At 40.2% G+C, this 26,329-nt stretch overlaps 1 protein-coding gene across 1 annotated transcript in view; it reads right to left on the reverse strand.

The window, feature by feature from the left end:
* Window positions 1-26,329, reverse strand: part of BMP3 (bone morphogenetic protein 3) — a 64,652-nt gene that overhangs the window by 4,737 nt on the left and 33,586 nt on the right. The window contains exon 2 of the mRNA XM_077476171.1: window positions 13,749-14,647. Coding sequence (XP_077332297.1) covers window positions 13,749-14,647 — 899 coding nt within the window. The remainder of the gene's footprint in view (window positions 1-13,748; window positions 14,648-26,329) is intronic.

The raw sequence follows: 26,329 nt of genomic DNA on the forward strand, positions 1-26,329 counted from the left end.
CACAGTTAGAAACATTCTCCAGGACACATTTAAGCCTTACACCACCCCTAATGGTTAACCCCTTCACTGCCAGTGTCATTTACACAGGAATCTGTGCATTTGTATAGCACTGATTGCTGTATAAATGACAATGGTCCCAAAAATGTGTCAAAAATGTCCGATGTGTCTGCCATAATGTCGCAGTCATGATAAAAATCACTGATTGCCACCATTACTAGTAAAAAAAAATATTAATAAAATGCCATAAAACTATGCCCTATTTTGTAAACGCTATAACTTTTGCGCAAACCAATCAATAAACGTTTATTGCAATTTTTTTTAAACCAAAAATATGTAGAAGAATACGTATTGGCCTAAACTGAGGAAAAAAAATAGCTTTTTATATATTTTTGGGGGATATTTATTATAGCAAAATGTAATAAATAATACGTTTTTTTCAAAATTGTCGCTCTTTGTTTATAGCTCAAAAAATAAAAAACGCAGAGGTGATGAAATATCACCAAAAGAAAGCTTTATTTGTGGTAAGAAAAGGACGTCAATTTTGTTTGGAAGCCACATCACACGACTGCGCAATTGCCAGTTAAAGCGGCGCAGTGCCAAAATCGCAAGTGCTTGGGTCAGGAAGGGGGTAAAATCTTCTGGGGCTGAAGCGGTTAAGTTGAAAAATAACATACCTATTGGCCAGATCAAAGGTTAACACAACTATATTACAGGGGGACTCAGAGAAACAAAGGTAATTGACTGTCATTTTTGGTTGTACTCATAGTTCTGCTACTAACTTGAAACTGATGGGCCCTTAAAACTATATCTAAATACTCCCTATGTGATTAATTCATGCTTTCAATTCCCTTTCTGCTAATATCTACATATTTTCTGCTTGAGACTAAATGTTAGCCTTTTACCGTTAATTGATACTTAATGTCTCTAAAGACCCTGTGAAGATATGCCAAATGCTGATCCAGCCAAAAACATGAATACCATCATAAACATGAGTCAGGCACTGTAGCTGGTAACACACATTTCTAACTGATTGTGTTAGACCATATAAGAATGAGTACAGAATGCATGATGTCTGTGCTAGCCTGTTCTGAAAATCCTAGGTGACTTATGATTTACAGAAAATATTTGTCATTCATTGTCTTTTTTCCATCTTAGCTAAATGCATAATGCCTAATGTTATTAAATGCATTTTTTTTTCTTTTTTGCAAGATATTGCTTTTAGACATCAGCTTCCAACACTACGTATTTTATGCATTTCTAAATGAAGTATAGTCAAGCTTGGTGCAAGCAAGTCTGTGTTCCCTCTAAGCCCTTGTACACACGGTCGGAGATTCCGATGGAATGTGTCCTATCGGAGTGTTTTGTCGGATATTCCGACTGTGTGTGGAATATCCGATGGACCAACTTTTCCAACTTGCCAGTAAAATTTTCAGACAAAATGCTCCGATCGGACATACTCCGATCATGTGTAGCCTACTCCGACGGACAAAGTGCCACGCATGCTCAGATCAAATTCCTAGATCAAAGCTATTGGCTACTAGCCTGAACGTAGTCCCGTCGTAACAAAATAACGTCATCACATTATGTACAATCAGATTTTCCGACAACTTAGTCCGACCGTGTGTATGCAACATCACTTCCGGACCTCTTCTGGAATTAATCCGTCGGAATTACTCCGACGGATTTGGTTGGCGGAATTACTCCAACGGATTTGGTTGTCGGAATCTCCGACCGTGTGTACAAGGGCTAATGCTGCGTACACACGATCGGAATTTCAGCCAGCAAGACCGGACTTTCGAACTGACTTATGCCGTGTATACAAGGCCGGACTTTTCGACAGCAAAGGTCCGACGGAATGAAACCGTTGGACAATTCGACCGTGTGTGGGCTTCATCGGACCCTCTGTTAAGTTATTGAACTTTATGTCCCCTTTAGTGAGATTTATTCTTGATTCCTATCATGGCGACAGGTGCAAGGGCAGTCTAGTAAGAGGAATTTTTCAAATAGTGACACAAATGGCAATAAAGTTGTATTCCTCCCCATTCTATCAAACTGCAATAATGGAGCTCAATTTTAAAGCATACACAGCCTAACATTCATTGGCACTGTTCTCGCTTGCTGCAAATGTCTGGTCATGAATACAATTAGTTTAGTTTGGGTCTACTGCAGTTCTCCAAGAAAAGAATAGGTGACATTACCTGAGTTTGGGTCTACTGTAGTTCTTTTAGCAGAGCTTGGGTCTACTGCATTTTGCCAAGAAAACAATAGGTGACATTTGCTAAGTTTGGGTCTAGTGCAGTTCTCCAAGAAAATAATAGGTGACATTAGCTGAGTTTGGGTCCACTGCAGCCCTCCAAGAAAACATTAGGTGATTTTAGCTGAGTTTGGATCTACTTCAGTTTTCCAAGAAAACAATAAGTGACATTAGCTGAGTTGGCTCTACTGCAGTCCCCCAAGAAAACAATAGGTGACATTAGCCGAGTTTTGGTTTACTGCAGTTCTCCAAGAAAACAATAGGTCATGTTAGCTTAGTTTGGGTCCACTGCAGTTCTCCAAGAAACCAATAGGTGATGTTAGCTGCATTTGGGTCTACTGCAGTTTTCCAAGAAAACAATAGGTGATGTTAGCCGAGTTTGGGTCTATTGCAGTTCTCCAAGAAAACAATAGGGGACATTAGCTGAATTTGGGTCCACATCAGTTCAAGAAAATAATAGGTGACATTAGCTGAGTTTGGGTGCACTGCAGCCCTCCAAGAAAGCATTAGGTGATTTTGGATCTACTGCAATTTCCAAGAAAACAATAAGTGAGATTAGCTGAGTTGGCTCTACTACAGTACTCTAAGGCCGCGTACACACGGGCGGACTGTCTGCCCAACTAAGTCCGTCAGACAATCCGACAGACAGTCCGTCCTACTTTCGAATGAACGGACTTGACCACACACGATGAACAGACAGTCCGCCGAAAGCTTGCACGATGACGTGTACAGCACGTACGACGGGACTAGAAATACGACGTCCAATACACTGCAATGCAACCTTTCGCCGTGTAAATCCTTTCTGAGCATGCGCCATACTTAGTCCGTCGAACTAGCCTACTCATGAGCGGACTGTCCGCTGAAACCAAGTTTGGACGGACAATATTACGGAAATTCCGAAAGACTTAGTCCGCCAGACTGTCCGCCGAAAAAGTCCGCTGAAGCCCACACACGAGCGGATTGTCCGCTGAAACACGTTTCAGCGGACCAAGTCCGTCAGACAGTCCACCCGTGTGTACGCGGCCTAAGAAAACAATAGGTGATGTTATCTGAGTTTGGGTCTACTGCAGTTCTCCAAGAAAAAAATAGGTGACGTTAGCTGATTTTGGGTGTCCTGCAGTTTTCCAAGAAAACGATAGGTGATTTTAGGTAAGTTTGGGTTTACTGCACTTCTACAAGAAAACAATAGGTGACATTCGCTGAGTTTGGGTCTGCTGTATTTCTCCAAGACAATAGGTGAGATTAGCTGAGTTTGGGTATACTGCAGTCCTCCAAGAAAACAATAGGTGACATTAGCTGAGTTTGGGTCTACTGCATTTCTCCAAGAAAACAACGGGTGGCATTAGCTGAGTTTGGGTCTACTGCAGTTCTCCAAGAAAACAATAGGTGATGTCAGCTGAGTTTGGGTCTACTGCAGTTCTCCAAGAAAACAATAGGTGATGTTAGCTGAGTTTGGGTCTACTGCAGTTGTCCAAGAAAACAATAGGGGACATTAGCTGAATTGGGGCCTACATAAGTTCTCCAAGAAAACAATAGGCAATTTTATCTGAGTTTGGGTCCACTAAAGTTCTCCAAGAAACCAATAGGTGATGTTAGCTGAGTTTGGGTCTACTGCAGTTCTCCAAGAAAAAAATAGGTGACATTAGCTGCGTTTGGGGTCTCCTGCAGTTTTCCAAGAAAACAATAGGTGATGTTGGCTGAGTTTGGGTCTACTGCAATTCTCCAAGAAAACAATAGGGGAAATTAGCTGAGTTTGGGTCTTCTGCAGTTCTCCAAGAAAATAAAAGGTGATGTTAGCTGAGTTTGGGTCTAATGCGATTCTCCAAGAAAACAATAGGTGACATTAGCTGAGTTTGGGTCTACTGCAGTTTTCCAAGAAAACAATAGGTGACATTAGTTGAGTTTGGCTCTACTGCATTTCTATAAGAAAACAATGGGTGGCATTAGCTGAATTTGGGTCTACTACAGTTCCTCAAGAAAGCAATGCGTTTGGGTCCACTGCAGTTCTCCAAGAAAACACTAGGTGACTTTAGCTGAGTTTGGGTCTACTGCAGTCCTCCAAGAAACAATAGATGATGTTAGCTGAGTTTGGGTCTACTGCAGTCTTCCATGAAAACAATAGGTGACAGCTGACTTTGGGTCTCCTGCAGTTTTCCAAGAAAACAGGTGATGTTCTACTCTTGTTTTCAAAAAAGCTCTAAATGTCATGCCTCACTAACGGAGAGTTAATTTCAAGGAAATTACTTGTAGAAAGGGATGCAGGAATATATTCAGTACACTGATTTATTACCAATACCTTTCTCTTCTGAGTGTTTCATACAAATAGTAGGGCACAAGTCCTCCAGAGCCTCTATTGTATATAGCTGTTAATAAAAACAATGGTTTTACTTGTAAACACACTAGCTTTTCTTGTACTAAGAAAAAAAATGTACCTTTCCATTTGACTAACTTTTCAACCCAAAGGAGGAATACGATACGCTATCAGTGTCAACCAGCTATAATTAACCTTTAGGCACAGATCCAATCTGCTAGAGGCCCAGGAATTCCACAAAATACAGGTGGACCAAAACACTTGAACTTACAGAAAATGTTACAAACACGTCCAGAATTTCCCTGCTTGTAAATTGTAAAACTTGATATTTCATTTTGAAAACATGTGCTATATCCAATTCCACCCAGCCCCATGTCACAAATGAGAGCTGAAGCCAATTCATACTTTCAATTCCACAGATAAACACCGCAACTAAATTGAAGAAGCATTAAAGCTAGAAATACAATACAAACCTTCCATTTTGACCTGAACTCACTTGGCTTATATAAAATGACCGTTCTATTCAAAGTAACATAAACACTGCTAAATGCAAATGCACGCCCTATGAAAGCAGATTAGGTTTAAATAGCCTCAGATATACGGTATGTATTTTTTTTTAGTCTACTATAATTTCTGATTTGCATAGCACCCCAAGCAAACAACTACAGAAGAAAATAATGTAGAAACCTCACATGACATTGCATGTTTCCCGGCGGCAGTTCATACTACCCTATGCAAACTGCTGGGAGTGTCAGGTAGAAGCTGTGTGCAATGTCCCATAGACAACAATGCATCTCATTTCAAATCAAGTAAAAAACTCAGCATTTTTTACTCCCATGTGCAAGAGGGCTGAATGTGGTGGTTGCATTCGTTTTTTTTTCCCCTTTTTCCCTTTTTTTGCAAATGGTAGTCTGGCCAGAAACATACTTCATGTTGTCATAGAGTTCCCCACTCCAATGGAATATAAATTGAGATTGGGGAGTGGGTAATGTTAAAAAAAACTAGCAGATTTAGATTGACTAAGAAATTAAGGTGAACACTTTTTAAAAGTTACAGCAGCATATCCAAAACATTGGTTGGCATAGTATTTCTGTCCCAATACCTTTCCTTTAAAATAATAACTTCTACAGGTATGAAGATCATGTACCTATAGGTGCCTCCACATATTTATGGCAGCTTTCAAAGCCTTCTTGCAATGGCTGAATTTAATTTAATTTCATTCTGACACTGACAAGTTCCAACACTTTCTTGCCACCCGGCATATTCATATTGTTTCATCGCTATGAGCAGCCTCACCTGCCAGGAGAAATTTGCAGTTGACAGAAAAGGCTAGGAAACATTAGGAACCTTTAAGATGTACTGAAGCCTTGCCTGCCAGAATAGCCCTAGCCATGATAGGAAGGATTTGGAGGCTGCTACATGTTTGTTCACCTCTGGGTGCTTGCTATTAATACCTGCAAATACTGTTTTTTATCTTTCCTCCCCTGATAGGATCTGTTTAAAGATTGACAACACCAGTTACAACTTCATTTTCCAACCCAGTCTGTACATCCAGATCTCTACCACCACCTTGGCTTTTTAGCTCACACATTTTAAACCTTCTTCTCTCCTTTTCCTCACTTACCACCTACAATGTTGATTTCATTCCATCTCATTTGCTTATTTAAAACACCTCTCTTAGCATTTAAGTATATGTAAAGATAAAAACTCTTTTCATTTTGGGTAGATTGTGGAAGTGTTAACACCCCTGTTAGTCTGTTACTATCCATGGGAACAACAGAAAGTGAGAGAAAATCGCTTTAATGATGGCCATACCTGGTGCTACATAACGGGAACAAATTATGTTTGATTTGGCACATTTCAGTATCTGCACAATACCTTTGCATGAAGTTCTGTATTCATACTCTGTTATACCATATAGAAGGCACTCGCTTATATATTTTTTTTCTTTAAAATCCAATAAAAGTTGTTGAACTATAAAAACATTATTGAAGGTTCAAGTTACCTAATTATAAGGATTGATTGCTCTTTTTGATAAAACAAACTTTGATTTACAAAACAAAGTTTACAAAACACTATAAATAAAACCTTAAAGCGGGAGTCCGCCGGGAGTTCCGCCGTTTTTTTTTTTTTTTTAAAAGCCAGCAGCTACAAATACTGCAGCTGCTAACTTTTAAAATAAGGACACTTACCCGCCCAGCGCGCCCGCGATGTCGGCACCCGAAGCCGATCTCTCGATCGTCTCTCGGGTGCTGCCGCTGCCATCTTGGGTATGGGAATCAGTAAGTGGAGCCTTTCGGCTTCATTTCCCAGTTCCCTACTGCGCATGCGCGAGTCGCGCTGCGCAATAAGGATGGTCCCGCTGCCTCTGGGATCTGTGTGTTTCCCAGCAGGCAGCGGGGGACTTTCGGAAAGGGGCGTAGATCTACGCCCCTTTCCGCAGATAGCTATGCCGGAAGTGGGTGCAGATACCTGTACTGTACAGGTACCTGCACCCCCCTCCCCCCTGAAAGGTGCCAATTGTGGCGCCGGAGGGGGGGAGGATTCCAATGAGCGGAAGGTCCACTTTAGGGTGGACCTCCGCTTTAATACAGGATCACAAGTACACTTCTCAAGATAATCTGAATCTGGGGATCTGTGCTAAGTCAATAGATTGACTTAAATTCAGATCTCTACAGGCACATACACTTAAATTCCTTTCCTTACCCACTCCATTCAGCCACCAGTAATAAAAGGAAAGCCTTGTGCAAGCTACATGTTAACAGAATCTTTGCTTATACAGGGTTATAGATGTGACAATATGGATTAGCCCAGTGCTGTCACATACTCCCCTGCGAAGTATGCTTTTAATGTGATTGTAGGCATGTTATGGTGGCTGCAGTCCTAGCTTAGAATTTTTTTACATGTGTTTTCCTCTATACATATTTGCTTTACATTGGTCAGCTCAAGAGGGAAAACCTCTAATAACATGCCTACCCCCAGTTACAGTTTCCTGAAATGTTATCCTTGCAAGCTAGCTTAATGTAAACCTATGCCCTGGTTATAGACAGTCAAGTATTTACATATTCTTAACAACCAGCTATTCAGCTCACAGAAGAACTGGGAGTACAGCTATCACTATACTTCTAACATTTGTATGCTGGACCTAAAGCCTCACACACATGATCGGATTGTTGGCCAACAAAACCGTGGCCTTTGTCCAAAGGGCATTGGCCCAAACTTGTCTTGCATACAAACGGCAAGGACTTGTCGGCCAACAAATACGAACGTAGTGCCATACTACATTGTTTTTCAGCTCTTTAACCCTTTGGGCTTCTGCTAATTTCATGTTAGTAGAAGTTTGGTGAGTGTTGATTTGCGCTTTTCATGTTGCACTTTTCATTTTGCGCTTTTCATGTTGTGCTTTTCAGTTAGTTTCTGGACAACAACCAGGCACGTTGCGGAATCAGAGGAGATAACATGTTATTTATTATTGGCCTTGGGGTTATTGCTTTGACATAATTTTTTTGGTTGAATAATGATTTGATTTGGTATATTTTCTATATTTTTGGATGCATAGAATGTACTTTTTGGTTAAGTTATATTGGCAGATAGCATGTCTAATTTTATTTGTTTTCTTTTTTTAATGCACAATAAAAAAATGTGGAGAATAATACTTGGCAATGTATTGAACTGACATTGCTGTAACATTTTTGGTAAATGTCTTCTGCTGCCATATCTTTAAACTTCTATATTTTATTTAATGCTAGCTCTATAAAAAACACACTGCAATAGCAATATTACTGGTGATTGATTCTCAACCCCATTTGGCTTGAGTGATCAAGAGAGGGAATTAGCTTTACAACCCTATGTGTCTGTAGCTGGTCTGGTATTGGCATCCTGCGGCCCCCCCCACCCCAAAGCACCTTGTCGCTATACATGGAGTTGCGGACTGTCTTCTATTTACTTCATTGGCAGCTGAGTGACTGCACATCCTGCACCCGACAACTCAGGAGAATTTCTATATAATCTGGGGTAGTAGATCCTTTTTCCTGTATAAGTGGAGGGGAGGGGTGGGCAGAATGGTTGCTGTGTAGCGGAGCACATCTCTCCTGTTAGAGCGCCAGAAGTAGATTGATAGCTATACTCCCAGCACCTAGTAAAATGTTAAACGGTAAATGAAAGAAAACACAATGGATTTAACGCATTAAATGCTGGCACATTTTAAAAAGTGACTGAAGTCCTGGAGTTCCCTTTAAAACAAGTCCTCTCTGAACTCTATAGCTGCATGCACTGTGAAGTAATTCATTATTTTGTTCATAGTAGAAGCACTGTAGTTGTTCTGTCAACAGTTTAGCTTCTCCCTGGGACTGAGCAGACTTTCCTGCCTTCCAATCTCTAATGTAATCACACAGCAGGTGCTCTGGAAGGAATTTTGTGTGTGTGTGTGTGTGTGTGTGGGGGGAGGGGGTGCAGTGTGAACTGAGCTACCTGAGAGAACAACCTAAATGACCTCTCATATTAAATTTAAGAATTAATTGCAGAGACCAGCAAGAGTTTATTTTAAATCTCATTTTTGGCTTGTTAAAGAATGAGTAAATACCCAATCAGGTGCAAGGAAAATGAACCACTTTAATACAGGGCACTTTCACCCCCTTCCTGCCAAGGCCAATTTTTAGCTTTCAGCGTTGTCGCACATTAAATGACAATTGCGGGGTCATGCAACACTGTACCCATATCACATATTTTATCCTTTTTTTGAGACAGATAGAGCTTTCTTTTGATGGTATTTAATCAAATGAAAAAAGACATTTTGAAAAAAAATACTTTCTTCATTTCCGGTATACAATTTTGCAAACAAATATGTACCGTATTTATCGGCGTATTTTCCCCTTAAAATCAGGGGAAAATCATGAGTGTGTGTTATACATCGATCCCCGCTGTCTCTGAGGGAAGAGGGAATTATATAGAGCTGCGATCTGCTGTATAACAGGCGCTCTGTCACTCACAGCCACGCCTCTTGGCCCCGCGTTTGGCCACTGTTCTGTCTATCATATGAGCAGGGCCAGGATGCATGGCTGTGAGTCACAGAGTGCCGGTACACAGGAGATTACGGCTCTGTGTAATTCAGCAGCGCTCGCGCCTCCTCTTCCCTCAAAGACAGCAGGGATAATTCAACACTGGCTGCAATGATGGAAAAGGTGAGGCTGCAGATGTGCACTGAACAGGCTGCATTGTTGGTCAATTTATAGTCTGCAGATGGGCACTGAACAGGCTGCATTGTTGGTCAATTTAATGGCTGCAGATGGGCACTGAGCAGGGTGCATTGATGGGTAATTTAGAGGCTGCAGATGGGCATTGAGCAGGGTACATTGATGACCTGTGACCCTAATTTTGCTTCAAACTTCTTTATTTAAAATGTGTTTTTTTCCTTAAACTTCCCTCCTAAAATTGGGGGGCATGTTATACACCTGTGCGTGTTATACGCCAGTACATTTGGTAAATATTTTTCTTCACTGATGTGCACTGATGAGGATGCACTGATGGGCACTGGCAGGATGTACTGATGGGCACCGATGAGGCTACACTGATGGGCACTGATGAGGCTGTACTAATGAGAACTGATAAGGCTGCACTGATGGACACTGATGAGGCTGCACTGATGGGCACTGATGAGGCACGGATGAGCACTGACGTGGCAGCACTGATGGGCACTGATAAGCAGCACTGATGGGCACTGATAAGCAGCACTGATAAGACGGCACTGATGTGCACTGATATGCTTCACTGATGGACACTGATGTGCTGCACTGATGAGGTTGCATTGATTATAAGGGCACTGATTATCAGTGTAAATGTCCCCTGTAACCGTTATCGGCTTTACTTTCCTCAGACACTAACAGCGATGAGGAAAGGAAACGCAGATAGCTTGGAGACCGCTGATCACATGGTAAAGAGACTATATCATTGGCACTTTACCCTGATCCAGGATGTGCTGTGTCCAAGGCACACAGCTTACCACCGATGACTGCTGCGCACCCCCGAGGGAGCACACGAGCAACGTGTTAAAAAGGACATATGATGTCCAGTAAGGATGGTAAAGCACCGGCTGTCAATCTGCTATAGGCAGGGGCGGGAAGGTGTTAAAAAAAAAACGTTTTTATTGCTTGTATATGTTTGAAAAATGGAAATCAGCAGAACTTTTGAACATTTACTAAGCTGTGTGGAAAATGAGTGCAACTGCACTTGCAAATTGGAGGAAAAAAGAGTGGGTTGCGCTACAAAAAATTAAGAAAATACGCTTACATGAAAAGGCTCATAAAAACATTGACTTAATGGTGTATCTATCCTATATAAAAAAGGTAACAAATACACCTTGATATAGTTTCCCAAAAAACCCTAAATGACAGTGAATGTTCAAAGAGAAAAAATAAAATATATATTAATTAAACCTAAACAAATAAATATAGATACAAAATATATATGTATACCAACTATACCTAAAAATCGTATTAAGTATCAGAATAGTGAATAAAGACCCTTAAGTAATATAAACAATCATATTATGATGTGAACCTACAAAAAGGGCAAACAATATAAAATCCACTGTTCCGTTGTCTTAAACCATTAGGGAAACATGGATATAGAAATTAATTGTGAACATAACATCAAGTGTTTGCAATGTTCAAAGAGTCCATATAAAGTCTCTATTTGCAAGGTATTCCGCAGTGAAATGGTGACAGCATAAAGATCCAAAACGAACGTGACTCGTGCTTAACCTCCACCAAAGATATTACTGCCGCTTACCAGAAATGAGTGGTTCTTTGTCATAGAGAACCATATAGAGCAGGTGACTGATTCCCCCAGTCCAGGGTTTCCACGAATGGATGTGAAGAAATTCCAGAATCCGTTCGCCTCTCGATTTGCTCCCGTTCACAGATTAGCATAAAAAGTAAAAAACTCACAATAGTGTAAAACCCAAATATATCTTTAATCGAACGTAAGAGACAAATGCGCACTTACAGAAATGAAGATAAAAACGATCGTTTCAGCGAAACCGAGCCGGCCGGTCTCGATTCGCGCCCGTTATACCCTGGAGGAGGAGCGACGTCCTGACGCCACCATCTCGTGTTGTATGTTTACGGTATAACGGGCGCAAATCGAGACCGTCCAGCTCGGTTTCGCTGAAACGATCGTTTTTATCTTCATTTCTGTAAGTGCGCATTTGTCTCTTACGTTCGATTAAAGATATATTTGGGTTTTACACTATTGTGAGTTTTTTACTTTTTATGCTAATCTGTGAACGGGAGCAAATCGAGAGGCGAACGGATTCTGGAATTTCTTCACATCCATTCGTGGAAACCCTGGACTGGGGGAATCAGTCACCTGCTCTATATGGTTCTCTATGACAAAGAACCACTCATTTCTGGTAAGCGGCAGTAATATCTTTGGTGGAGGTTAAGCACGAGTCACGTTCGTTTTGGATCTTTATGCTGTCACCATTTCACTGCGGAATACCTTGCAAATAGAGACTTTATATGGACTCTTTGAACATTGCAAACACTTGATGTTATGTTCACAATTAATTTCTATATCCATGTTTCCCTAATGGTTTAAGACAACGGAACAGTGGATTTTATATTGTTTGCCCTTTTTGTAGGTTCACATCATAATATGATTGTTTATATTACTTAAGGGTCTTTATTCACTATTCTGATACTTAATACGATTTTTAGGTATAGTTGGTATACATATATATTTTGTATCTATATTTATTTGTTTAGGTTTAATTAATATATATTTTATTTTTTCTCTTTGAACATTCACTGTCATTTAGGGTTTTTTGGGAAACTATATCAAGGTGTATTTGTTACCTTTTTTATATAGGATAGATACACCATTAAGTCAATGTTTTTATGAGCCTTTTCATGTAAGCGTATTTTCTTAATTTTTTGTAGCGCAACCCACTCTTTTTTCCTTTATGCCAAATGTAGTATAACATTTGGGTTGCTGCTTTTCTATAATTTTTGTTTGTTAAGCGCGGTTTTCCTTCTTTTTTCTGCACTTGCAAATTGCAATCTTTTTGTCTTTAGTAAATCCACCCTTCTGTCCACATTCTTGTTTTGGATCAGTGGCTCAAAGATTTGAATCAATAGAGTCTGCATGACAACCATTCAACTAGCTTTTTTTTTAGAAAAAATCAGCAATGGATGCTATATGTTTCTAATAAAGACGACTGGAAATATTTAAAGTGGTTGTAAAGGCTGAATGTTTTTTTCCTTCATGCATTCTATGCAAGAAGGTAAAAAAGTCTGTGTGCTGCTCCCCGCCCATACTCACCTGAGCCTCCGCTTGATCCAGCGATGTGCACAGGAGCCTCATCTGTCCTAGGTCTCTGTCAATCACAGCCAATGAGCAGAGAGTGGGGGGGGGGTCTCTAGACATGGCTCTATGTGTCTTATAGATGAATAGAGTGGGGCTCAAGGGTGAGCACGCATCAGAGCCCCCAGAGTAAGCAGCTTGCTATTGGGGGTACTAGTCAAGGGGGAGGAGCCAAAAGTACCATGGTGGACCCAAGAAAAAGAGGATCAGGGCTACTCTGTGAAAAATCAAAAAACAACACACCTTTAATATCGCTTTAATTATTTTAAACTATTTGTAATACATGTAAATGAAATAGCTAGCTTCTAAAGATTTCTATAGGCAGGGGAGAATATATGAATATAGTTTTGTACACTATTGCTAGTTATATCAGAGACTTTTTTTTTCAGTTTGATGTCTTCATTTTGTTGGGAAAGCCTGACAAAACAAGGCTGGAATGCTTGCTATTAGCAAAAGTGTGAAATGTGGACAATAACAAATGCAGCAAGAAGTGGAACATGAACCTCCTTGAGAGGACAAAGGGTCAGGCTTTTATACACAGTGAGACATTAATGTTTGGATACTGTACAATAAATTCCCGCACATAAACCTTCAGTTTTTAAATCTTACTATTTTAACAACTACACTTATAGAACAGATATAAAAATATTACTTATTTACAGCTTCAGAGGGCTCCCTAATAAAACAGCTGGGCTATTTTATTAAGAAATAAAAAGACGTACAGTTCATAAAGAGGGATGCACGTTCCTGACCAGCACTGTGTGAAACTATATTTTGATATAAAAGTCTGTGTAAAAAATACTATTAAAATATTTACAGTACCTTTGGCATTGGGAACTGGCATGCACCTGAGCAATAATATGCATCAAAGGATTTGGGAGAAATAATCCATTCACTCCAGCCGATGTCTGCAAAATCTACTTTAAGATAACGTCGAGCACAGTTCCGTGGCTCATTCCACTGCTTTCTTCTAGCTTTTTTCAGGGTGTGTTCATCAAACTGTAGAGTTTGGCCTTTCTGCCGTCCACTTTTCCTTAGCTTTTTCTTTGACTTCTCCTTTTCAGCTGGCCGTACTTGAAGAGTTTTGTAAGGTTTCTTCTCCACCCATCTTTCTTCATCTTCATTGTACTGGTATTCAGCTCCTGGTAGCTCATTGTTTTGGAGCGGCAACAAAATATCAGTTGACCGTCTACTCCTGTGATCAATAAGTCCTTCCTTTCTTTGTTTTTTATGAACTATACTAGCACGTTGTCCATGTAAGTTGGAAACCACAGTGTCTGGCTCAGATATAGCGGAATCATTGGCATAAACCAGGATATAAGGCTTATGACCTAGTATCTGTTTCCTTCGTTTATTTGCGGTATCGACTGTCATATTGATTGCAATGAGGGCCTCTCCATGTTGTTTGGCTTCACGCAAGACTTGAGTGATATCCTTCCAATGCCAAGATGGAATGTCTCGGTAGGTTGTAGAAATGTTTATAAGAAAATTCCCCAAAATTCTTGTTTGGTTCTCAAGAGATGTTAAACTGGACACTTTCAAATCTATGGATAGTTCAGGTTTTCTGTGTCCACGCCTAGAGCAAGATGATGAATGTTGACATCGCTGACTGATGTTTAAAATATCTCCAAGATAATAATGAAATGTAGCTGACAATATATTTTCTGAAGATGTTAGTGATGTTAAATTGAAAATATGCTGATTAATATCTTCAAAGTTCCCTGGGGGAAAAAAATAAATAAGAAAAATATGAATTCATTTGTTTAATCAAAACCTCATTTAGTTACAATGGTTTGGTCTAATTTGACACAACATCAAAAGGCAATGTGTCTATGGTATATGGCATAGCTACCACTGAACCGTAAAGCAGAAAGTGTCCATGCTGGGACACATCTAAAGGATCCCAATCACCTCAGCTATTTCAGAAAGAGGTCCCTGGCCTCTATTCTAGACCATGTGTTGGTGACTAGTTGTTATATTGTAGCACTAGTCTGGTCTGCTGATACCTTAAGAGAGATGTATGCAATGCTATTTCCCCATGCAACATGGACTCAGTAATGCATATGTTCTATTTGACATATCCACAAATTTTCGATTTAAAAATGCTGAACAAATATTTAGCAATTACATACACTTTAACAACTGCCAATTTTTGGTATTTTATGAAATAAGAGTTTTTAAATTTTTCTTATAATTTGTTGCATTGTGATGCTGCTGATCTGGTGCAGCATCTTTGCAGGCACTTAGAGGGTTATTTACTAAAACTGATGCTGAGTGCAAAATCGGGTGCAGCTCTGAATAGTAAACAATCATCTTTTGGGCTCTATTGCCAAAGCTTAAGTGAACAAGCTGTCTGAATGCACTCATTCCACCATGGTTGCATGACAATTCTCAGGCCAGGTTTCCTAAAGCCTAGTACACACTATGGTTTAATGAAAAAAAAAAACTGACAGCTTTGGTCGGAGCCGGTGTACTAGCGATCTAACCTTATTACAGCGATCTCCCCCGCTGAACTGTTGTGTTCTGTTGTCCCCAGCCACAACTCTCCAGCCATTGGCTGAGAGCGCTCATCGGGAGTTTTACAGCATGCACGTCCAACATATGCTGGCTCAATGGCCGGCTTCTGTCGGACCGGCTGCTATACACACAGGCCAAATGTCGACCATTTTTATTTGAACCAGCTGATGTCACCTAACATTCAGCCCCTGTGTACTAGGCTTAAAAATTTTACTAGCGAACCCTGCCTGAGTAACGAGCATCGAGTGCTTATAAAACATTTTTTTAAAACATTCCAAGTTTATTAAAGCTTATGTAGAGTAACAAAAACATAACATTTGCAGAAGCAACTGCTTGTATTTCAGTGATAAAGTATATGCTGAAATATCACATTGCATCAAGAATGTATATCCAAATGACAATGAAATGAAATTCTAATCTCGAGTAAGTGGAAAGCGGTCATAATCGAACAATGACCTCCCCCACATGGATAGTGCAGAGTTTGATAAAAATATAACATTAAAGCATCTCTATTTCAAACTCTGGTATGATGTGATAGTATAATTATTGTTATTACAAGCTACTGTAGCTTCCCTTTTAGATTGTTAGTTTCGTATGCAGCATAGTAGGTAGATAGAAAAGTGTAGAAATTAAAGTGAAAAGAAAAAAAGAAGCATAGAGCGGTAATAGTCGTGTATCTGAAAGCATCTATGGTTCCGGCACCATTGGGTGTTCTGATGCGGTAGGAATTTCCAGAATTCAAGAACTCAAGGTGGTCATTTATGAAATGGTCTCCACATATGCAGTGGAATATCTGAAAGCCAACCAAGGTTGCCAAGTTCTGTGAAACCTGTCTACTTTGTCATCTGTCTGTGTAAGAGTCTCTTCCCAAGTGCTTATAAATCACTCAATGCTTGTTACACAGGCGGGGTTCACTATTATCACATAAGTGCATATGACAGGGTGACAACTCAGTAGTACATTTAGGGGACAGGGACAAGAATTAACACCCTATAACAGGAAATGGCTGAACAAGCGCCATCATAAAAAATAAAAAATAGGTTAAAAATGTATTTTGAAATGACAATAATAGGTTAAACATGAAAAAAATGGGTTTTTATGATTGGGTTTACATCCACTTTAACATAAGAATAAAGATCTTTATTTAGCCATTTGACTGTAAATTTTACATTTCATTGAACTGAAAATAACTGTCACTTTTTTGAAAAACGTGTGTTACCTTTGTGAACTGAGGCTATTGACAGACTGAGATACTATTAAAATGCTTACTACATATATAATAGGATTTAAAGGGATCTTTTATATCTACCTGAGGTTACACTTCAAAAATTCAAAAATATTTAAATATTTTTTTTTGCAAATCCTTGCATGTTATTAGTAAATTTACCAACATAGCCTTTATAATTTCTATCCAGTGTATTTTACTTGAAGCAATTGCTCAAAAAGCCACCACATTAGATATTTTCCCTAACTGTAAAAGTCCATGGATACAATTCCAATACAAAGAGAAAACATACTTCTTTTTATTCGTTTTGCTAAGCTCCCTTCATGGGCTGTAACTGCGCCCACACTGGCGAAACTGGCAGAGACACGGACTCTCACGCTAAGCAGCACTGGAGAGCCATAAAGTGGGGCTTTGTGGAAAATATAAGTAAAGTACAGCATGCGCTTAGTCTGGACTGGAAGCGGACCAAAGTATATGAGAACCAGGCTTACTGTTTTATTCAGAAACACCATGTGCCCAGGCTTTTATAATCTAATTATACAAAGGTTTTATTTGGGTGTTCATCCTCTAGACCAGTTGAAAATTGAGCTATCATAAAATTTTAACTGAAACTAATTAGTAAGAGAAAATTAAATTAGATAGTAATCCTTTTGATATAGTAAGGGAGATTTGTGAAAGAGTCTTTAAAGTGAAATTGTTTGCTAATATGGCTAAATAATGGTCAGCTGTAAAAGCATTCTACACCAAATACTAGAAAAGACTTTTACATCATCAGTACACTAGAGCCAAGGTGGATCTCCCAAAATCAGTTGGCAATTTCTGTCAAGGGTACATGGAAATGGTATACTGTAGGAGATGTCAACATTTTGGAAACAGTTTGGTGGAAATATTCTAATAAGCATTATACATTAATGACTTGAAGGAAAAGTATAGCCAAAGCTATATTTTGGCTATACTACTCTTATGGATCACAGAAGTGCAGTTCGTTTTGCACTCCTGTCATCTGTTTTCAGTCCTGTTGACTAATGTCACAGAGCCGGTCCAGGCTCTGAAAAGGTCCTGACCACATGGTCAGGATGCTCCCAGAAGCTTGAACCAACAGCTGGCTCGGCCTCTCTGCTATCTGCTGAGAGAGTGAGTCAGCCCCTCCTGCCCCCTCCCTAGCCCAGCACTACAGTGAGCACTGGAGGGGACAGTCACAGCTCCCTGCGCACAGAATTATGAGCGATCAGTGGTCTTTGATCGGTTCATTCTCAGTACAGAGATGGTGGGGGTCAGATGCAGCATTGGATCGATGCTCCATTCATCTGAGTATAAATGTTTTCTCCTCTCTTAAAGAAAAGTCTGCATGATCTGTATTCAACAGACCCAATTTTAAGTTGACCTCCAGGATAAGCAAATATGCAAACTGCTGCTCTCTCTGCTTTGCAGGGTGACTGGTCTTGTATCCCCCCTTCCTGTAGTTTTCTGTAGGCAGCCTGTAGTGGGTGGGCCTGTTGAGTTCCACCCCCAGCTCTTTTCTATGCACAGGTATTGCACAGTACAGTGAAGATGTCACCACTACTTTTACAAAGTTTTCAAAGGCATATGGTACACACAAAGTGGATTTCTATTCTTTGTGGTTATTAGGGAATATATTTGAATAAAAATGTTTGAGCCTTTAACAAGTAAAAACCCAGGGGTTAATTTACTAAAGGCAAATAGACTGTGAACTTTGCAAGTGCAGATGCACTCTGCAAAGGGTGATTCCTCCAGGGCTTGGCGACACGACTTGCAGCGCGACTCACAGACGTGACCTGCAGACGACTTCAGCAGCGACTTGCAAAATGACGACTGTATAGAAGTCAATGCAAGTCGCCTGAAGTCGCCCCAAAAATAGTACAGGAACCTTTTTCTAAGTCGGAGCGACTATTAGAACGGTTCCATAGTACAGAACGGAGCGCGACTTGTCAGGCGACTAACTCGCCTGACAAGTCGCGGTAGTGTGAACGGGCACTAAGTGTAACACTTTTATTACCTTACAGAGAGATTATAATTCTCCCCCTGGCAATGCCTTATTCTGTCTTTTTCTCCAGAGGGATGAAGTCGTCTATAATCAGGCATTATCCAAGGTCAGCATTTGATTCCTGGACTTAGTTGTTGGCTTAGGGATATGTCTGTAAAGGTTCTCATCTATCCAGGTCACGGTATATCAATCAGTAGTTAATCACATTTAAACTGACTTGTGCTGTAATGTTGAAGATGTTTTGAAGATTATCCAAGCCATTTCTGTAGTTTTAATGAGTGTTAAGAACATATCCCAGCTTTTACAGACATACAGTGCTATTACAGTCACCTTAAAACAATCATCATGGAATTTGTCATAGTTGGTGTTGGATGGGATGGTGTAAAATCTGTGGAAGCAACCTGTTCTAATCCCATCCCAGGGCCAATACAGGTGTTGACCATTCGATTGATATGGATGAAGGTGAAAATTGTTGTGAAATAGCTGACTCAGGGATGACACGATTAACCAATAGCTGACCAGCCACCGCAGTTATACTGCGGCAGATTGGCTCGGCTGGGCAAATCGGCTGTAGCTGTATGTTGCTCCTTTAAGAATATGCAGTAGGCGCTGCGTGTCCCCAGAGCCAATGCATATGCCCGGCTGGTGTGATGACCGCCGGGCACCCACAATCAGTCATTACAGAGTGAGAACCAGGATCTGTGTGTGTTGTTCAGGTAGATCTCCACCTCAGTAAAGGGGTTGTAAATGTTCAGTTTAAAAAACAAACATATACTTACCGCTGTGCAGATGGTTATGCCCCAATTCTCTTCTTCGGGGGTGTCACCACGGCGCTCCTGGCTCCTCCTCTTCTCGAGTGTTCCGCCAGAGAAGAGCTCCCCAAGCGGGCTCACACCCGTGTCCAGCTGCTGAGTCCGTAGACACAGACAGCAGGACTCAGCTCCGCCCCCGACACCCACGTCATTGGATTTGATTGACACCAGCAGGAGCCAATGGCTGCGCTGCTATCAATCTATCCACTCAGGACACGAGACACCAGCTGGTGGTGTGCTCATTCCCATCATGGGAATTACGGGGCTCAGATAAGTATAAGGGGGGCTCGGGGACACTGCTGCAGCACAGTAGGTTTTTCATCTTAATGCACAGAATGCATTAAGGTGAAAAACGGTGAGGGTTTACAACCCCTTTAAGGTTGCCTACCCCTGATTTGGAACAACAGAAAAAATTATTTAGTAAACCAAAGCAAAGAAACTTCAAATAATCTTGAGCCCATCAGAGTTCCCTCTTATATCAGATTCCCCATCAGAGCCCCCTTACATGACAGTCTCCACAAGAATCCCTTCTTACATCAGAGTCCCAGTGGGCCATATTTGGCCCACAGGCCGCAGTCTGGAGATGCCTGCTCTAGATCAACTGCAGGTTTAGGGTTCTGAGGATGCATGTTTTTAATTCATTTATTTTCTCCTTAGAGATTAACTTTTTTAACTGAACGATATGAAAACAAACCGATGCAAATTGCTAATGATATGTGTTAATATTTATTAATAACTGTTCAATATGTATCAAGGTAAAAAAAACTGAATATAGTAAAGGATAAAGACTTTTAATAAAATATACTATAGACTGAAATCTAACTCTGTATAATTTGCTTCAACCTTCCAAATATTTCTGAAGTTATATATGTTACGGAAGAAAGAAAGGAAAGAAGGAAGGAAGGAAGGAAGAAAGAAAGAAAGAAAGAGAGAAAGAGAGAAAGAAAGAAAGAAAGAAAGACGGAAAGAAAGAAAGAAAGAAAGAAAGAAAGAAAGAAAGAAAGAAAGAAAGAATGAAAAGAAAAATAAATATTCCATGTTTATGCTATAAAGTAAACATTTTTTCATGCATTTCATTTTAAAGCATTTATTATGCTATAAAAAAAAAGAATACATTGGTAAACATTACAGTTACAAAAGCAATTTACAGTGACTCAGTGGTCAATAATTAAATTACGCAAATAAGACTTCAACTTTTAGCAAAAATATAATAGTAGCCAGTAGGTGGTGCTGTATTCTAAAGCACTGCAGAGAAACATATAAAAATCATTACATTAGATTATAGGATTAACCAGCGTTACACCAGTCAAACCTTCTTATCATTTGAAAATAGGACGCAAAGCAGCAATAAGAATTCACCAAGTTTTTGATGCAAGAACGATTTCAAAGACCAGTTAGACTATAAATATATTCAAGTTATTAGTCCAAGCCGAATGACAAAAAACTTCTGCAGAAATGACTGGTTGCAGAAATGATCTAATATGTCAGGAAATTAGCGTGATCAAGTGTAAAACTGCTACATAAACTTGTTGAACTGAGATCGGAATTCATTGCCAATATAGAATATGCCTGTTTATGTTCATCGTTAGTTCCAGCTGCACAGGAATGCCAAAAGCCTGTTATTAAAACTGTCATTGTCACATTGCTTAGTAATTGAGATGAAGCTTTACTTTGCAAAAAATACCCAAACACTTGCAAGGAAAAAAAACAAAAACACAGCATTTTTGTTTGCACATGATTGGATGATGGCAGTCAACAGGGCTTCACCTCATTTACTAAACTTTGCAAGTTGCCTTTATTAACTCAACCCCACTGTGTTGTGTATTACCTTGTGTATTTTTTAAATGTTTTCCAACCAATTTATGCAGGACAGCTGGAAATTTTCATGTCACTCCCATAGTATGCCACTGATTCCTAAACCATATTATTAATTGCCACACATGAAATCTTTTAGTGTTTGTAGTTAATTATGCCTGTTTTTTTTTCCCATTATAGCAACATATACTTGTGTTGCTGCAACCCACATGTTCGTATGACCATATATTCAAACAAAATTGCTATGCAGATTATGCATGTATGGAATAGTTGTCATTCAAGGTCTGTAGGCTAAGCAACAGGTTAATTTCCTCCTGGCCCACCAGCGGCACATACTCACCTCTCCTTCCCTCTCTCACTGTTTTATTAGGAGGCTGCGAGAAACCAGAGCATGCCCTATGTAAAATCTCTTCCCGATGTGACAGTGTTAGCTGAGAACTGTGTACTCTACCCCCAATATGGTGGCTGGCTGAGTAGCCAATCCAAAAGCATTAGTCATGCCACATTGGTAGAATTGGAGTCAATAGGGGGGGGCGCATGCGCAGCGCTGAGCAAGATGGAAGCTTGAGGCTGTAGCGCCGTTCCACCCGAGACTTTACCAGCGCCCTGAGGGTCATTACGCTCGTTTTCCACAAAATTTGAACACCCCTCAGGTCCCCTAAGCACGGTGCATGCCGGCGAAGAAAAGAAAATCCCGAAGCGCGGTCCACAACACGTTCACGCATTATCTCCTCCGTGCTCGGGACAGCTACGGCATGGCAAAAGATGGCGCGGAGCTGTAACACCCCTTTACAAGAATCGCCAGACCCCTCACCTGTGAAAACTCTGAATGGTGAGTACACAGCTCTCTCTAAGGCAGACCTGGATGCAAGCCTAGAAGCTATGTACTCTAAGCTGGCTGCTAAATATCAAACAGAACTACATAAAACTTCACACACCTTATCTCAGGATATTGCTTCCTTGGGCTCCAGAACAGAGATATCAGAAACAAAACATGACGAACTGGCGATAGCGTACAATGATCTCAGTAGGGAACATGAAGCTCTAGCGTCGGCATTTACATCAATTCAAATACAAGTCGAAGATCTCAACAACAGAAATAGGCGCAATAATTTGCACTTCCGCGGTATCCCTGAGTCAGAAACAGAACTAATCCCCACTGTGATCCATTTACTCAAATCTCTCCTCCCGGAGTATGATTCTGCAGCTTTCAAGTGCAACAGCATACATAGGGCACTTCGCCCAAAGCCACCGGAGGATAAACCACCAAGGGATGTGGTTTTATGCATGAAGGACTTCTTAACTAAAGAGGAGATTCTGAGAGCAGCTAGATATAAGCAGCGGATCACTCTTAATGACAACCTCATCCAGATTTTTCCATATATCTCTCCTGCAACCCTGGAAAGATGAAGTGGATTAAGGAGATCACCGTAGCGCTCCAAGCAGCCCGCATTCCCTACAGATGGGGTTTCCCATTTCAACTGCTGGTCCCACACAATGGCAGCACCTACTCAGCTTCATTTCTGCAAGAGGGCCAGGAGATCCTGATGAAGTTAGGCCTTCTTGAAGCAGCAGATGTATGCAGACTTCCTCCCACTCCTAGACCAGCTCCGATCTGGCAAACCCCACCACCCAGGAGAGGTAGGAGAAGGATACGTTACGAGATCAGTGAGTGCAATGATGATCATCTTCGCTGACTTTTTGACCCACTGGATTTTTTTTTTGGGTAGAACCCATTGCCGGTGTGCTCCCCAATTTGGCATGTTCACCTTTTGCTTTTCTGCTTAAGGCTTTTGTCCCTTGGAGCCGTAGCATGCTTCCCCCACCGGGCAAGTAACTATACCGCGGTACTTTAAACACACCTCTTCGAGGTGCATAGTGAGGAGCTGGGTATGAGACCTAGCTGTCTCGTTATATTGCTTATTGATATTTTCAGGTAAACTATTAGTAGTAGTGTGTTAACTACTGTTTTTGGACTATTTTTTGCACTGTTGTGTGTCTCTGTACTTTAATCATTCTTAAGCTATAGGTATATGGACAATATTTTTGATACTTTATGTGACACACGTTGGAAACATCTCTGCAGTGCGTTTACTAATTCCTGTTGCTTGCTGTTTTTCGCACTTCTAATCTATTTTGAAGTTATAAGTGATATGGATAATATTTTCTTTGGTACTTTATTGTGATTCTGTATCTGTAGTTCTGTTTGTTATTTTTCTTACACCTCCGTAGTGTGTTTATTTTTTAAATTTTTGCACTCAGCACTCAGATTTTGATCTATTATCTATCAATCTGCACTACACAGTGTTTAAAGTATATCTATGCACGTTTAGCCTTTTTTTTTATCATTTTAGATCACCCCTACGAGTGTTTACTATTAAGCATTCACCAGATATTTGTTTTCAGAATTTGAGCACTTGGCACTTTCAGTGCTTTACTATTTATCTATAATTCTACATTGATTTTGGATGAATTTATACTGCACACAGTCATTACAATATATTTATGTGGAGTGATTTACCTTTAACCATATTAACTTTAACCACATTAGCCTACATTTTAGTGAACAATTGACTTATTACTTATTTATTGATTTAATGTTAGAATATCAGATATTGGCCTAATCTGATTACCTGTAGAATTGGGAAGTAGACATACTCCCTATATCATAAATAGAGTGCTGGACCAGCGCGTCAACCAACATACCCCTTGACTCAGTTGATCTATTGCTGTGTTATTCTTTATGACGATCACCTGTGTTTCCAAGGGGTTTAACTCCCCAAGTAAGAGGCGTAAGGCATTTGGGTTCTACAAACAAATAGGTGCTATAATTCTTCTTATCCAGGAAATCCACTTCGCTCACGCCTCACCCCAATTATTTCCATAGAAACTTCCCCCATGCATTTTATACTCTTTATTTGTCTAAGAGCAGGGGCGCAGCCATTTTCCTACACTCCTTCCTCCTTCCCGATGGAAGTAAAACAAGTCAAAGATAATAGATATAAATAGATGTAAAGATAAGGATATGTATGTCATTATCAAGGGAGTCATACACAATAGGGAGTTGACATCACAAGTATTTATGCCCCAAATGATAGCCCAGCTACTTTCTTTAGAACTTTTTTTGAAAAACTGACAACATATCACTCCCCACATATGATTGTGGGTGATTATTTTAATATGGTGGCAAACGCCACACTGGACCGCTCTTCTCATGCCACCATAACTAGAGCCTTTCCCAAATCCCTTACACATGGGCTATTGGACCATCAGATTCTGGATACCTGGAGAGCACATAATGTAGGGATTTTTCACACCCACATAACAGTTATGCGAGATTGGATTACATTTACACTTCACACATAATTTTAGCTAACTCCACTGAGGCGACTATTCACCCCTATGTCTGGTCTGACCACCAGGCCACTTCCTTCACTACTACATTCATTAAACTGGCTCCCACCCCACATATTTGGAGACTAAATTAATCGATCCTGTCAGATGTAGCAATAGAATCTAAAGTAGCAGAAGCAATAGAAGAATATTTTACAATAAACGCCCAACCTGATATCCAACCTTCTGCGCTCTGGGTAGCCCACAAAGCAGTCCTAAGGGGCAAACTGATTAGTGAATCTTCAGTCAATAACAAGCTAAACAATATAAAGATCCTTGATCTTATGCAGGAAATTGACCGAAAACGCCTTAAGTTAGACGCTCTTTTAACTAACAAAGTAGAAAAGGCTCTCCGATGGGCTAAAGCCGAACACCTGGTCTATAATAACTCTCCTTCGACCCTTTTCGCAAGAAAATTAAATCAGTCTTCTCGCCCATCTCATGTCTATAAATTATGCACAAAAGATGGTTTATTAACCTCCCACCCGAAAGAAGTCCTTAGGATCTTTGAACAATTCTACTCTACCCTGTTAGCACCTGGTTTGAATGCAAACACCTCAGAAATCAAATCCTGGATAGAAAATACTCCTTTACCTACAAATTGAAACATTTAATGCCCCCATAACCACTTCTGAAGTACTTAATGTGATCAAATCTCTTAAATGATGTTCAGCCTCAGGCCTGGATGGGTTTTCTGCAATGTATTATAAAAAATTCTCTGCACCTCTGGCCCCTAGACTCGCCTATCTCTTCAACTGGGTGATGCAGGGGGGAGTTTCCCTGATGAGAGGTTATTGGCAAATATGTCCCTGATTCCAAAACCCACACGCTCCCACAAAATTACAGACCCATCTCAGTCATTAATAATGACCTGAAAATATTTAGTAGAATCCTCGCAGATAGGTTGGCCAAGATAATTCCCTCCCTTATTTCCCCTTTCCAATCCAGTTTTATTTCACATAGATTTATAACAGACAATATACGCTTAGCGGCGGACATTATTCAAAATGCGGATATAAAGTTCCGGAAACTCCTCTTGCTTAGCCTGGATATACAAAAGGCGTTTGATAGTTTTTAGTGGACCTATCTCTCGACCCTTTTACAACACATGAGGTTTTAGGGGGAATTCCTACATTCATTTCAAACCCTTTATCAAAACCCTATGATGAGAATTAAAATCCCAGGTTGTAGCTCGGAATTTTTCCGAATAGGCAGAGGTACTAGACAGGGGTGTCCCCTCTCTCCATTAATTTTCACCTTAGCATTTGAGCCCCTGGCTATAGCTATCTTAAATAACCCAGATATTTCCTGATATACTAAAGGCCCCTCATCCTACAAATTTTGTATGTATGCGGACGACGTTTTGATGTTTCTGACAAATCCGCTGATCTCATTACCCAACCTATTTGAAATATAATTATATAAAACGTATCCAAATCCACTGCCCTCCCTGTAGGTATCCCATCCACAAAACTCTCCCATCTTAAACAATCCTATTCTTTTAATTGGGCTGACTCCCATCTTTCGTATTTAGGTAAAGATCTCCCTGGGAACTTTAGCAAATTATTTGTGGTCAATTACCCTCCACTTATAATGAAATTGAAGAAAACTTTGAAACTCTGGTCAAACCTCCATA

The sequence above is a fragment of the Lithobates pipiens genome, unplaced genomic scaffold, assembly GCF_037356315.1.
Source record: "Lithobates pipiens isolate NorthernLeopardFrog02 unplaced genomic scaffold, aLitPip1_a1.2 Scaffold_13, whole genome shotgun sequence".
NCBI classification, from domain to species: Eukaryota; Metazoa; Chordata; class Amphibia; order Anura; family Ranidae; genus Lithobates; species Lithobates pipiens.